General features: G+C 32.0%; 1 protein-coding gene across 1 annotated transcript in view; it reads right to left on the bottom strand.

Annotated features, from left to right (window-relative positions):
- LOC142318376 (fidgetin-like protein 1) overlaps positions 1-15,894 on the bottom strand; it is a 55,230-nt gene that overhangs the window by 15,411 nt on the left and 23,925 nt on the right. The window contains exons 7-11 of the mRNA XM_075354960.1: positions 9,769-9,955; positions 8,069-8,177; positions 6,361-6,478; positions 4,996-5,110; positions 1,050-1,178 (exon numbers count right to left, since the gene is read on the bottom strand). Of these exons, the coding sequence (XP_075211075.1) occupies positions 1,050-1,178; positions 4,996-5,110; positions 6,361-6,478; positions 8,069-8,177; positions 9,769-9,955 (658 nt within the window). The remainder of the gene's footprint in view (positions 1-1,049; positions 1,179-4,995; positions 5,111-6,360; positions 6,479-8,068; positions 8,178-9,768; positions 9,956-15,894) is intronic.

Here is a 15,894-nt window from a genome sequence, read left to right as displayed (position 1 = left end):
GCTAAATTCAAAATACAGATTACCACAGGAAGTGGTTATTTAGTGAATATCATTATTCTCAGAAACTGAAGCCTTTTACATCTTAGATGCTTTACATTTGTCACAATGTAATAACAATTAGGGCATGTAATGTACAACATATAATATATTGGTGGAGATACGTTTTTTAATGTACGTAATTTTTATATTACTAGTCCCCATCATCTGGTATTTGCATTTCCACTGATACATTACAGGATATTCATATCACAAATATATCACAGGACACTCATCATAAATCAGCTGATTTTGAAGTCAAGAGTTCTAAGGTTCAAATCTTAATAAAGGCAGTTACTTTTATACAGATTTGCATACTAGATCGTGGGTACCAGTGATCTTTGGTGGTTGGGTTTCAATTAACTACACATCTCGAGAATGGTCGATCTGAGACTGTACAAGACTACTTCATTTACATTCATATATATCATCTCATTCATCCTCTGAAGTAATACCTTACGATGATTCCGGAGGCTAAACAGAGAAAGAAAGGAGATTCGTATCTTGTATTCTTTTGCCTATTCTAATGCTATTTGTTAGTCATTGAAAGAACTATTTGTAAATTTTATATTGAAATGATGCAGTACTAATCACCCTGAACCGGAATAAATATAATCCTGATGTCAGAATTTAGCCTTTAGAATTACTTATACTGACAAAAAAAAATAAATGAGGACTGACAAAAATACAGAAACTGCACAGAATACATGTAACAGTACCCCAGCCAACATTTTAATGTATTCCTTTCTGTTATGAGACAATGAATAAAATACAGACACTGCCTCAACTTTGAAGGGAAAGATTTAACTTTATATCTGCATTCAACTTTTTACTATAAAATAAAATTTGTCTTCTTCAGATCATACAAAAAAAAAAAATTAACATCTGAAAATTATATAAAAGTAAAAGGGTTACTTAAATAGCCAGATAAATAATAAAGGATTTTTTCATAATAATTATTGTTATGATTAAAATATATTTCTTTTGCAATTATTCAATTTACATTGTACTACCTTGTGGTCTGGCAAAGGTATATAAAGTCTTTTAACCAGTCTGCGCCGAGCTGCCTCATCCAATTCTTGTGGACGGTTGGTAGCTCCAATAATAAGAAGACGGTCTTCTTCACCAGTTGCTGCTCCATCCTGTAGACAAAAAATGGCTACATAGTATTAAAGATCATAGATAATTTCAGAGAACTAAATGTTAGAAAAAAGTCTTTATTTATTTTTTGAGTAAAGCATCAACTGGTAAGGCAATTAGTCAAAAGAATCATTACTTAAATATTGATGCCATGTCATTTGATACACAAATAAATAATATAGCAATTTTTAATACTTAATGTTATACTGGATGTAACATTAAGTGTAGACATTTATTATTATTACTGTCTTTTATGACTGCATAGGATCACTTTCATCAGTCCATTATCCAAGTCTCTGTGATGGAACTGTTTGGGCCTTGCAGTCCTCCCAGTACTTTTTCATATGTTCCGATCTTTGTGCTCTTTCTAATGTTGAAAATGTTAGAGTTTTATCTTGTGAGTGTGAAGGGAGTGTTTTTGTTCTTGGTTTTCTTGTTTAATTTTAACTTATCTGTGGTGTCATCTGGTATAAGGCCAATTTCCTTCAGATCCTGTCTTATTTCTCTCATCCATCTGCATCCTGTCTTGGTGATAATGTGAATACAGCATTATCATTTTTAAAAACACCTTGGCATAGTGTTGTTTGATCTCAATTGGTTCCAATTCAGTTCGCCTTGAATTTTACCGTTGACTTAAGTGTTTGTGAGTATCTTCTTTCTCTGCTTAGTTGAGCATTGAAGTGTCTCATTAATTGTTTAACATGATTTTTGGGGATGTTATTTATAGTCAGATCGAGTAGATCCCAGAACTTTTCTGTTGCTTAATGGTCTTTTGAAGAGTTATTTTTATTATTAGTGGGTGCATGGGAGTTTATTATAGTGTAGATTTTATTAGCTGCTTTTAGGCTGAGTGTTAAGATAATTAGGGAATCTAACTTCAATTCTTGTATAATGTTTATTATTTTGAGATTGAATAATAAAAAGCCTGTTCCTAACTGTGGGAAATTTGTCATCACTCTCTTCCCCCGTATATCTTTGTAAAGCCTATATACTTGGTATTCCATGGTGTCCTGGTCAATGTTTCTTATTTCCTACAAACTCATAATGAGAATTTTGTGTTGATCCACAGTTATTATTTTTAGTTTACCAGTCTTCATGAGCGAGTTTACATTGCGTGTGGAAATGTAGCAACCAAATGTTGCTTTGGTTTGATTTTGGACTTTGTATTTTTCTTGTTTATCTGTGTAGTGTTGGGGCATTCCAATGGTTCTGATCGCATGTTATCTTCTAAGTGGCAGCCCACATCCAAATGCTGCCTTCTCTGAACTCTGTTGTTGCTTGGTTCAGCCAGTGGAGTGTTCCTTAAAAGACCTCTAATGACTTACTGTCAAGGGGTCACCTGCGGTGTGTTTTTTCCAGGATGAAAAACACTTTCATATTATCATCGTCCAGGCACAATGTATTTCTTGTACAAAATGAATGTTAAAAAAATGGACAATTAAAAATTAAAAACCCAGAAACGCAAAAATATATCATCAAAGTAAAAAGTCTGAAAGTAAGTTAAAAGCGACATAAAAACACAAAGATACACCACATTATATATCTCAAAACAATAAAATTGCCATCTGCTTTACAGCAAATATTTGGAACACACTACAGTAATTTATATATTTGAATATAAACGAACAACCCTAAGAAATTGTAAAACAGAAGATAACATTTCATTTTCCTCTATCTATAGTAGTTTGTATATTAGCCACTAGTTTAAAGCTGTGATGCAATGCCATGTAACAGATACAACCCACAAGGATTCGGTGCACTGTTAGCTGGCAGTCACAGCAAGCACAAACTGGTGCATCTGTTTGAGTCATCAGATATCCATGAGTAAGCCTAGTGTGTGCTATTCATAAATGGTAGATAATAACCTCCTCTTCACAATTATTTCTGCATGAGGAGCTCCATGGTGAGACAGTATTCTTTATTGGGCGAAGTTTATTATTCATGGTAGCAGCATTCACTTTGCCACTTATCATGAACTACCCTCCTCAGGAAACAGACAAGTTCATTAACAGCAACACAATTGGTAAAAGGAGGTTGAAAACAAGCCTCAATCTGCCACTCATTGCCTGAAATTGCTATATGGCTGGGGATCCACAAAAGCTCACTGTTGTATTACATCTAGTCATTTGCAAAATAACACACTGACTCTCACAAATAACAGAGTGTCTGGAGTATATGTCACTAACTGCCTATAAAGCACTCATGGAATCTGAGTGAACAAGAACATGTCAAAATTTGGGGCTTACCATATATAAGGCTTTATTACATTTTTATAACTTGCTTATTAAGTCTTAAAACTTATTCTTGTTTGAAAGAGTAACAGCAACAATAACAACAACAACAAGAATCATTTTAACTTTTTTTTTTTTTTGTCTTCAGTCATTTGACTGGTTTGATGCAGCTCTCCAAGTTTCCCTATCTAGTGCTAGTCGTTTCATTTCAGTATACCCTCTACATCCTACATCCCCAACAATTTGTTTTACATACTCCAAACGTGGCCTGCCTACACAATTTTTCCCTTCTACATGTCCTTCCAATATTAAAGCGACTATTCCAGGATGCCTTAGTATGTGGCCTATAAGTCTGTCTCTTCTTTTAACTATATTTTTCCAAATGCTTCTTTCTTCATCTATTTGCCGCAATACCTATTTAACAAGACTAAATAATACAAAATCATGTAACTGAATTGCTTTTTAATCAGAAGACTGGAATAGTTATTCCAGAAAACCTAAGTACATTAAGTTACTGATAGCATTATCATTTTTGAGAAGTTGAAGAAGTCATATGTAACCTATATCTGAATAAACAAGACTTTCAAAGCTTTCATGAAAAATATGATGCATGTACAACATGTTGTGTGTTAATTTTAAAAGCTGATATTAACTCCTCTTGACATATTGTCTGATAAGTACGCTAGGCATTGTATTTTTAAAATTATAACAAATTAATTGACCCAATTTCAGAATAATAATGTTTTATTTTAAACAACCTGTTGCAAAAAATTACCAATACCTTCTATGAAGTTACCAAAAGCACTGTGGTTAATGTCACACACCTTAAACATGCAATCAAATAATATAATTGATATATATTTGATCTTTTTAGTTAAAATGTTTTCTCAAATATTATGTGTTTATAAAGTTCATATTGTTCAAATACGTTAATATTTCTAAAATTTACATATCATGGCTTTGTATGTATATTCTGTTTCTGTGAGATGATCTAAAAAATTTGATTCTGATGTTTTCCTAATATCTGTGATGGTGAATCTTCTAAAAAATTTGTCAAATCATATTTAAAAATTAAAATATATTTGTCAAAATATATTTAATGGAATTATTGCTGTTTAATCTGTATACATGTAGGCTGCAATAATTGTCAGCATGCTTTGTTTAGTAATCTGTATGATTAATGTATAACCTTCTTTTCTGAAAATGTTGAGAATTTTGTAAGACTACTGGTTCATTAATGTTATGTATTTTCTGTCGCTAGGTTTGTCTTTTATTTTATTTGTGTTTTATGCAGTATATGTTGTCTAAAATGGATGGTGGGTAACCATTAACCTAAGGCAGATATTTTAATGTATAGAGTTATCTAGTATAGTTGACGTCTGGCAAGGTTTATGCGTTAAATGATCTAATATCTATTTGAAAGCTGCATGTTTATACTGCATAAAGTGGTTGAATGTGCTGTAAATAAGCATGGTTTGTAAGTATGTGTTGTAAGTATAAGTGTGTGTAATAAGTAGACCTTTAAAGGTAATTGTCATCAATTTTTTTAAGTGTTAAAAAAATTAATTGAAAATATAAACTAACTTACCAACTGTACAAGAAATTCAGTCTTAATACGACGTGAACTCTCGTGCTCAGTATCGTTTCGTTTACTAAGAAGTGAATCAATTTCATCAATGAATATAACAGATGGCTGATCGACCCTAAGAAAAAAATGATCAGAATAAAATAATACACAATAAAATAAAAGTCATATATCTAACTCAAAAAATATGCTTACTTATTATTGCAAAAAAAATCTGTGTGTATTGTTTACAGTTCAATTTACATTTTTAGCTTATAAAATCCAGAGTGGTGGAAATAAATAGAATTTCTATTGTAAATCTCCACAGAACCTCAAATTTACTGCATATCATTACATAAATGATATGGGATACTCTTTAAACTATAATTTAAACTTTTCAAGTTCTGAATTTTCATAAGTATCAAACTATTTTCTCAGCTCAGTGATTGATACCGGGAATATCAGGATTTGAAAATAACTTAATTTTAGCACTGTAATCTACCTGTAGTAATTAGGGTTAAATAGAGAAATGCCACAAGCAATCATATTGTTTTCTGCTTCGTCTTACTTTAAAATAAATATTTTGTTTACTCTATAGGTGTATTGCCATAATGATGCAGACAGTATTAAAATTATTCACAATTTTTATAAAGAAAAATCTTTAACTACAATAAAATTAATTTTTACTATAACAACATACACATGAGAAGAGGCATATTTTTATGATGCTTGAATAGGTAAACAAGAAAGACCTACATTTCTATAAAAGCAGATAATAATTTATTGCTAAACTGCTAAAAATGAAAAAATCTATCAAGTTAAAAATTAGTATAATAAGTAAACTGTAAATGTCATTTTCATTATTTTTTCCTTACTATTAACATTGCTTTGTTTTTTGTTATTTGGTCAAAATATTATTACAACAGTGCTAATAGAATATTGAAATATCATTAGCAAAGAGAATGCTCAAGATCATAAAAAAAGTTAATAAAAAAATATTTCCTTACTGATCAACTCATGAAAATATACTTCAATCCCTCTCCTGAAAGAAAAAAATAGCATATGTCGCGTTCAAAAACACAATGTTTAGAACAATCTGGAAAAAATAATTTGTGCAGTACTGTAAATTAGTTAATTATACAACTAATCACCTGAATTGTGGATAAAGGAGCATTCTCAGAAATGTATTACATTTTCTTTTCATCTTCACATTTACCTTACTTAAAATTTTACTTACTTTTTATTTCATTAATAAAAACTATATCTAATGATCATTATATTAAATTAACTATTAAGGTTAAATGTCTGCTTTATTAATCATAAATTAATTATTTTAAACATAATTCAATTGCCATGAAAAAATGGTAATTATTATAAGTAAAAAAATACCTTGCAACAGCAAATAAAGCTCGGACCATCTTTTCTCCATCACCTATCCATTTTGATGTCAGTGAAGAAGCACTTATACTAAAGAATGTGGACTTGGACTGAGATGCAATACACTTGGCTGAAAATAAAAGCCATGTTACAATAAGTTTAGAACCGATTCACTTTATTCTTAAAAAGAAAATCCTTGTCAGCATACACGCTTCCAATATAATTGGGTTCAATTTCCAGCAAGGATTTTCTTTTAACAAAACATTTTATCTACAGCATCTTCATAATTAAATATCAGTGTGTAGCTTTCAGTGTCAATTATTAATGACAACAGTTACAACAACAATAACAATAATAAAAAGGAATCTGATCAAGTGAGTACTTTACAGATAGTGAATAGTTATGTTTGATTGGATAGTTGAATGTCGGTACACATAAGATTCCAAAGCTCTGAAAAGTAGAGTTCTCCACTTTGTTTACCTTATGTATCTAATTATGTTAATGAAGATTTAATAACTTCTGCTAAGAAAATCTAGATATGTTTACATATAATACTAAATTTTTTAATTAAGAGTCATAGGAATATTTTTAAAAGTCAGTGAAGCTTTGATTAACTTAGCGTATTATTAGGAGGATTTAACCCATTGTACAGAGCTAGTAGTCATATGCTGTGGAATCACAACACATAACTTCAATGTTAATTCAAAATTATCTGAATACAGAAAACTTTTTGAGTTGGATGAATAAAAGTTCACTGGATAAAGACTAAATATAAATAAACAGTACAAAAGAAGAAAAAAATTAACATCCTGAATATATAAAAAAAATCTAACTAAATACTAAATGATGATGAAGGTGATGCTTCTATAATAAATAACTTTAATTTATTATTTCAAGAAATTCATTCTTAAGAAGTATTAGCTGGATGTAATTGATTTTATAATTATTACTATTACTGGTTAACTAATGATTTCAATGTCAATAAAAAAAACACAAAAAAAAATAGTTAACTACAATGGAAATTTACTTTAAATGTACCTTCATCACACTTTATTTATCAAAAAAAAAATTATATTAAGATTTTTTGATTAAATTATTTTGCATTCAACTAACCTTCATTAATGGTTATAGCAAACTGCTATAAAAATATTTCTTGATTAATTAAAAATAAGGAATCATTTGATTATAGATATGAGATTGTCTTACATAGCCATTACTTATTCAGAAAAAAATAAAATTATAAGAAAAAATTCTGTAATAAATAGAAACTACAGGTTAAAGAAATAGAAAAAGAAAAATTACATGTCCTTATATCAGATGAGAGTGGGTAGCGTATCTACTTGATAAAACATCTGATGCCAGGCTCTAAACAAGTGTGGTCATGAACGTTTTTATATAACTCAAAAATCATGTCAAGATTCAACCAGGGTTTTTCAGTAATAAATAAATGGACTGGTAGATAGAAACTACTTATTTTAATTAGAAAATATAAATAAATATACAAAATATATTGAGCCTTACAAGTAAATTATTGCAAAATCAAAAATATTGAAAAAATCAGACAAATGTTCAATAAATGATGAAGAATATGTCATAACAAAAGTAACGTAACACATAAAAGGGAAATAAAGTATTTCACAAATGATGTTGGTAATATATACGCGTATCTTATAATTACACATTCTTTAATTTGGAATAATTTACAAATAAGTTTAATTACCAATGAGTGTTTTTCCTGTTCCAGGAGGACCAAATAAAAGTATTCCCTTTGGAGGTCGTCGCAATCCTGTAAAAATATCTGGTCGTAGCATTGGCCACACAACTATTTCCTAAATAAATAAAATATTGCAACAAAAAATATCAATAACATGATTAATTTAGTCAACTGTATTGATCTAATTAAAAAAAATTGTAAATGATTTCATTTTATTACTAACAGTTACAAAATGAGGAAATATGAGTGAGTGTTTGTCTTACAAGATCTTGGTACAACATTTATAATATTTTCTGTGAAATCCTTTAACTGCTAATTATAATTGCAAGCATATGAATATCATATTTACTCTGTTCATAATATTGCATAAAAATGTATTAATTTCACTCTAACGGAAGTCAAGGTTTAAAAGGAGGGGAATAAAGGACTGGGGAGATAGCTAATCACCAAGACTGGCAGTATGATGGAAAAATTCTCTCATATTATTATACTGATAAAATTTTCTTGTTGGTTGAATGCATTATATATATGGTTGTAAAGTGAAAATGATTCTGACATCATTTTGTATAGACTGTTGTCATTAAAGTTTTATCTAAACCATTAATCATAAAAAAATTATTATTGGCATTTTTAATAAAAGAGTTAGTCTTCTTTAATTCTTATTTATTGTTTTTTTACCACTAGTTGAAAATTGATAAAATATTAACAAAACTTTGGTACAATTATACTTAAGTTTTCAAGGATTAAAAATTAATAAAAGTATTTGTTTTTTCTACATTTTATTAATAATAGCTATTTGTTATAAAACGGATTTTCTCATACTTAAAATTTCACTGAATGAGAAATTACAAATTAAAAATTTAAGATAAACTAAAAGAAATCGCACATAAAAAAAAATTTTAGAGCAAAGAAATTCTAATTTGATTTTAATTATTAAACAGTACACATGGTGAAACATGAAAACTTTAAAATTGTTAAATAGATAACCTTTTCTGTCAAAGGGCTTCTTGGAACTAGTTAGCAACAGAAGAAAGTGCAGTCGATTAGCTCTAAGAGGTACTTTGGCCAGTACTTTGAAAGTGAGTCATTCAGTAATTAAGTTACAGCTAGATTTCATAGTAGAAGCATTTTTCAATTACATATGATGCATACAAATCCTGTAGAATTTTGATTGATCTGAATTCCGTTATGATTTTAGTATAAAAATTCCTCCACAATTAAAACAAAGGATGTTCAGATTAATATACCATTTAGATCAAGATCTAGTAATTAACGATTTTAAATCATTAATTACACAGATTTCCACTAGATACAAGTAAATATAATCGTTTAAAAATAACAAGGAATATCTTTTTAAAAAATTAAATTAATGATTTTTTCCTAATTTTTTAATACTGCTAAATCGCTGATTTACCAAAATTAAACTGACCTTTTCTTTTGTCAAACAATAAAATATACCCAAATGCTAATTAAATATCAAAATTAGAATATTACTGCATCTATTCCAGTATGTATAAGTAAATAAACTCTATGAAATAATAAAATATCACAATGTTTTGATCTCAGAGAAAGTAAATTATTTAAATGAAAGTAAAGTCAACTGTACGAGAAAACTAAAAATATAGGCAGTGATACCCAACATTAAATTAGATTAAAATAAGATTATAAAAAGGAAAATATAGGCTTCTACGCACTATTTTAATTACCTTAATTGTATTTTTAGCAAATTGTAAACCTGCAATATCATCCCAAGTAAGTGGATTTGTGGAATCTATAATTTCACTGCGTATCATTTCTACCATTTTGTGTTCAATGTGCTGAAGTCTAGGATCAATTTCTTCTTGGCTATTAGAGTTTACTTCAACATTTTCTTGTTCATAAGGCATTTGATTACTAAAAAAAAGGATAATTACATTACACTATGATTCAGCAATTGATAACTGCAAAAAATAAGCAGGAGTTAAATAAACGTGAACTTTTTTCTTACAGCAGTTTTAGTAAAAGTGTCCAACTTTTCAATTGTTTTCATATGCTTTCAAGTCTTTTTAGGGCTATATATATATATATATATATATATATATATATATGTGTGTGTGTGTGTGTGTTGCTGATTACTTTTCTTTAGAGTTTTAACAGAGTTAACTCTGATGGGTTGTGCAAAACTCCCCACCCTGGATAGTAAAATTAAATTAAAAAATCAAATCGAAAATAAAGTTAAAATTATTAAAAAACTCTCCTTACAGAAAAACATATATAAGTATATTAAATCCTTTGCAGTAACCCAGTACTATGCAAAAAGAGAAACATTCGCTCCAAAATCCTGCCATCATTGCCCAAGACATCACGAATGCTGCTGGGTATATTAAACTGACGACGCAATGCCGCATAACATACACAGTCCACGAGAATGTGGTGCACAGTCATGCGGCAGTTGCAACGTGTGCACAGGGGTGGGTCTCCTCCTGACATTAGATATTCGTGTGTGATCCTTGTATGCCCCAACCGTAACCGGCAAGGGACACTTCCTCACGACGAGAGTTCCTACAAGAGGAGCCTCACGGCAACACTGAGTCTTTAATCCGTCGAAGTTTACTATCGACGACAGCCGTCCAGCCACTATGCCACCTTGCTCGCAGTGATTGTTTTATATGATTAATAAAATCAAAGGTAGTAACTCGGGTGGTGAAAGAAGGCTGAATACACGCATCTTTCGCAGCAGAATCCGCCCTCTCATTACCAAGAATCCCAATGTGGCTAGGGATCCAGCAAAAAAAAAATACCCCCTTGTTTCGTTTTTCTAATTCAGCGATTTTATCATAAATGCCAACGACGACAGGATGTCCAGAATAAAGGTTTTCCAATGCCTGGAGAGCACTGTACGAGTCACTGCAAATATGAATGTTCCTATACTTAGGGCCAATGATACTTAGAGCCCTATCAACAGCGAGTAGTTCCACGGTGAACACACTCGTAACACCGGGTAGGCCAAACATAAAAGTCTGTTCATTGAAAACAAAAGCACAACCAACGTTATCGTCATGCTTCGAGCCATCAGTGTATACCACCACGTCTGGGTTCGACTTGGTGAGGAGAAACTGGAACACCTGCTGGTAAACAATAGGTGGCGTTGTTTGCTTACCATATGTTGTAAGATCAAACGTAAAACTTACATGGTGTATTCTCCACGGGGGATTCGAGCACGGGCATGATGGAAAGAACGAGGGAGTGCCAACATTCATACGCTGCAGCAGACGTCGTGTATGGACACCCACAGGCGCAGTACAACGTGGACGGTCCTCATACTTCCTCAAATTAGGATTCTTAAGAACTGGGTCAAAAGCTGGGTGATTCGGCTGTCCGCTGAGACGGGCAAAATAACATAACAAAACCTGGTCTCGTCTATCCCAAAGTGATGGCTCACCACTGTCTACAAGCTTGCGATAGGGGTTGATCTAAACACACCCGTGGCAAGCCGAAGAAAAGAATGATGCACACCGCCCAGCATCTTAAGTACAGTTTGACGAGCTGAGGAATAGGCGACACAACCATAATCCAAACGGAAACGAACAAGGGAGTAGTAAAAACGTAACATACATGACCGATCGGCCCCCCAGTTGGTGTTACTTAGGACTCGCATCATATCCAAAAGTTTGGAACACTTTGTACTCAAATCCCTCATATGTGTGACCCAAGTAAGACGGCTATCAAAAAGTAAACCCAGAAACCTGTCGTAAGTAGAGACAGCAATAAGTTCCCTGTTCAGAAAAACCCGCGGATTAGAAGGGGTCCGTAGCTGAGAAAAGACTACACATTTTGTCTTGTCGGGTGAAAATGTGAAACCAGTAGTCCCTGACCAAGCCTCAAGGCGAAATATAGTGTTCTGCATCAGTCGCTCCGCAGTGGGTGTAGAGCGGCTCGCAACGTAAATAACAAAATCATCAACGAAAAGACAACAAGAGACAGGAGCCTGTACACAAGTGGTAATGCTGTTTATGGCCACAGAAAACAAGGTGGCACTTAATACCTACCTTGCGGTACCCCATTTTCTGAGACGACACTGTCTGAAAGTGAATCGTCTACACGAACACGAAACGTCCAGTGATTCAAGAATCCCCGGATAAAAGCAAGCATTTTGCCAGTGATCCCCCATCTCTGAAGTGAGAAGGCCGTGTCATACGCCTTTTTTATATCGAAAAAGATAGCAACGAGGTGTTGGCGGTTCAGGAAGGCGTTTTGTATGGCTGTCTCCATCGACACCAAATGGTCAATGGAAGATCTCCCATGTCGGAAACCACACTGTTCTGAAGAAAGAAAGCCATGTTTCTCTAAGTACCACGCAAGCCTGTGATTCACCATCCTCTCCATTATTTTACACAACACGCTTGTTAAAGAAATAGGGCGGTAGCTTAAGGGATTGGTTTTCTCTTTGCCAGGCTTTAGTACTGGTATAATAAATGCCTCCGACCAGTCAGGCGGAAAGACTTGACCGGAGAATAAACCATTGTAAATACTCAAAAGATGTTCCTAATTGCGTGTAACAATTCTTTAAGTAAGAATGGAGTGTTCAATTCACCAACCGAAACACCAATATTCAACGCCATTACTTCCATCCGTGCTTTGTACCTCTGAAAGTCGTTACTATATGACGAGGTGAGAGACACCAAACGAAAAGATTTTGCTAAAACATTTGCGACAGCCGAAGATGGTGTAAGGAGTTCCCCCTCATTGACGAGACCGAGAATAGAATGCCCTGGCGACCTGAAAATTGCATGGATTTTTCTCCACACAGTAGATGTGGAAGTAGTATGTGAGATGGAGTTCACATACTGCGTCCACGAATTCCTCTTAGCGGTCAAGAAGACCCGACGGGGTCATATCCACAAAGATATTTTGGTGATGGAATAAAAGGAATTGATATACTAACATGCCAGCCGATTGCTGTTGGACATTAATTCAGGATGTGCCTGATGCTATTTATAAAAGAAAAGCATCAGCAAAATCATTCTAACACAAGTATGGCCATGCAAAACTATAAATTTTACAGATTTTAACTATATTTTCCCTTAATTTTCTTTGAAGCATAATTTATTTGATAGAAAAATTGTACTTACAGATCTGTAATAAAAGAAAAAAAGCAATTCAAGAAATGGTATCACACTTGGAGAAACATTAAAAAAATTTTTTCTATCACTGTAATCAATGAGTACAAAATCTTCAACCAAGAGATCCTCCTCTTTGCAATATTGCACCTGGATGTATATGAATCACCAATTGCACAGGTTTATTTTATTTACTGATGAGGCTCAGTTTACTTGGAATGGCATCAATAACCTTTGCAAAGAAAACTCTTGGGCATAAGTCAATCCATAAATGACAGTAGAATGTAATTTCCAACACCGATTTAGCATCATTATGTGAAGTAGTTTAGTTTATGATCAGCTAATTGGACCATTCATTTTCCCAGGACATCTAATTTGTGACATTTATTGGGAAGTCCTTAAGGAATAATTGCAGCTACTATTGTAAGGTGTTCCACTAGCATCAAGATACCGCTTGTACTTTTAGCACAATGGTGTCTCCCCAGTTCTCATGGGTTGCATACTTAGATGAGGAATTTCCAGAGCGATGGGCCCACTCCAAGGCCACCAAGATCACCTGATCTAACATAGTTAGACTTTTGCGTGTGGGCTGGATGAAAAGTATTGTGTACAAGAGAAAAGTTCATAAGCATGAAGAGTTGGCTGTTCATATTACAGATGCTGTCGCAGAAATTAAGGAAAGTCATGCAGAATTGCAGAGAGCAATGCTAGCAATCTGAAAGCATGCAGCCAAATGTAGGACAGATTTTTGAAAATGATGAAATCTTTCACTAGCCATAACTTGCTAATGGAGCATTTCTGGATCCACATTTATAATGGACTTTTTTCTTTAATGGATTATTTTTCCTAGCAGAACCCTAGCACCCTCCATGTGACGGTTTTGGTTGCCATGCCACCCTCTCCGTACCTAGCCCTTATGGGCTTTACTAGAGGTCATCTTCAGTACCTCGGCAAGGACATCTTTCAGTCAAGCCTCAGCCAGGATGCCACCGATGTGAATGCTACAAGCGACATTCCCATAACCCTAGGTGTCTCCCCACATATGTAGAAAATAATGTGTTAATAAGTTTTGCTACATGAAAAAATAGAAATGCATAGGGAATTTTTGGCGTCACTCATGATCTAATATTACAAAGTGAGATAAATGACTTAATAACTGACTTTAAATGCAAAAAAACACATGAAGCTTAACTGCTTATTTTGCTCTTAAATAGTAAGACATCAAAGAGAACAAAATGGTTCATCAAGAACAGAGTTCAACACACTTACATGCATTTTATATATACATCTGATAAAATTTGCTCTGCAGTGACCTTTCCTTATTTTAATGTCATTAACTCACAACTTAAATTTAAGAAATAAAACTTTGGATGATAAGAGTCTAGAATAATTTTTATAGTGCTCATATAGGAAAATATGTGAAAACAAAGTCATTTAATATAAAAAAAGGATTAACATAATATACAAAGAATAATATTGGAACCTAAATAATATTAGGTTCCTTTCATTTGTGGCACATATTATACATTTTTTAGTAATGTAATCATAGTTCAATGAGATGAAAAATAAGGGTGTATAATATTACAATTCTTATTTATCTGAAAAAGTTGATAAGGAATAAATTAAACCATAATCTTTTGTAACATTAAACTATAGAAAAGTTAGAAGAGATAGATTTAGATTTCTTATTTACATTTTAAAAGATTAAAAATATTTATGGCAAAGTGATGAAGCTGAAAAGGTAGGACTTGAACAGAAAGCTTCCATAATTTTTCAAACTGTATATGTGTCTGCCTGCTCTGTAATATCATAATGATGTTTCAGGTGTTGTCAAAAAATTTTTAATGGAACAATGTTTGTGCTCATAGCCTTTTATCTGTTTGCAGCCTGTGATATCAGAAACTGTAAAGAGGTTGAATTGATGCTTTATGCAACATACATAAAGAAATATTTAAAAAAAATGTGGTTCGACCATACTTTGACATTTTTTTAATAAACATAGTATTTATCCTCTGACAAGCCAATTCATAAGAAAATGCATCACCTAAGAAAAATGAAACTACTTAAAATAACTAGCATTATCACATTTGCTGCTGCATGTAGAGTTCTGTGGGCATTGTGAGGATCATTCTTACTTACTATACCCAAAATTCTGCAGTTCCTTTAACAAGAAAAGAGAGAATTATGAAGCCCTTTCTTTTTTTATTTCTTTATAAGATTCAGTTTTTATTACCATGCAGTGTGTCTGTGGTTTTTATGTAATTTTATAATTTTTTTAAATTTTAATAAAGTTTGTTAATATTTTTTGATTACACGAGTGTTTTTATTTATAGTTTTTTAAATATTACATATGAGTTAAATTAAATTCTTTATATATGTTAATGAGAAATTTGTTTTTTCCTATTAGTACAGTATGAATCTTTTAATTATAACAAATTTTTTTCTGATTTTCATGTCTAGGAAATATTGTTTTTGTGTATTATTATTATTATTATTCTAAACTTATTGCACTTTATGGAGCAATTGATCATCTACAGAAAATATCTACAGTACCTATTTTTTGGTAGGCCAATTTAAAATTTTTACCTTAGATTTAGTTTAGATTTTAACTTTATCTCATCTAGTACAATGACCTCTGTCATTATTATTATTCATTTTAGAAAAACAAATTATTTCATATAGCTCCTTATTTATAAAATATTTCAATGAAGCAATAATATGCTTATAAAACAA

Source organism: Lycorma delicatula, chromosome 1 (genome assembly GCF_047948215.1).
Source record: "Lycorma delicatula isolate Av1 chromosome 1, ASM4794821v1, whole genome shotgun sequence".
Taxonomy (NCBI): Eukaryota; Metazoa; Arthropoda; class Insecta; order Hemiptera; family Fulgoridae; genus Lycorma; species Lycorma delicatula.
This window is presented reverse-complemented; position numbering and strand designations above follow the sequence as displayed.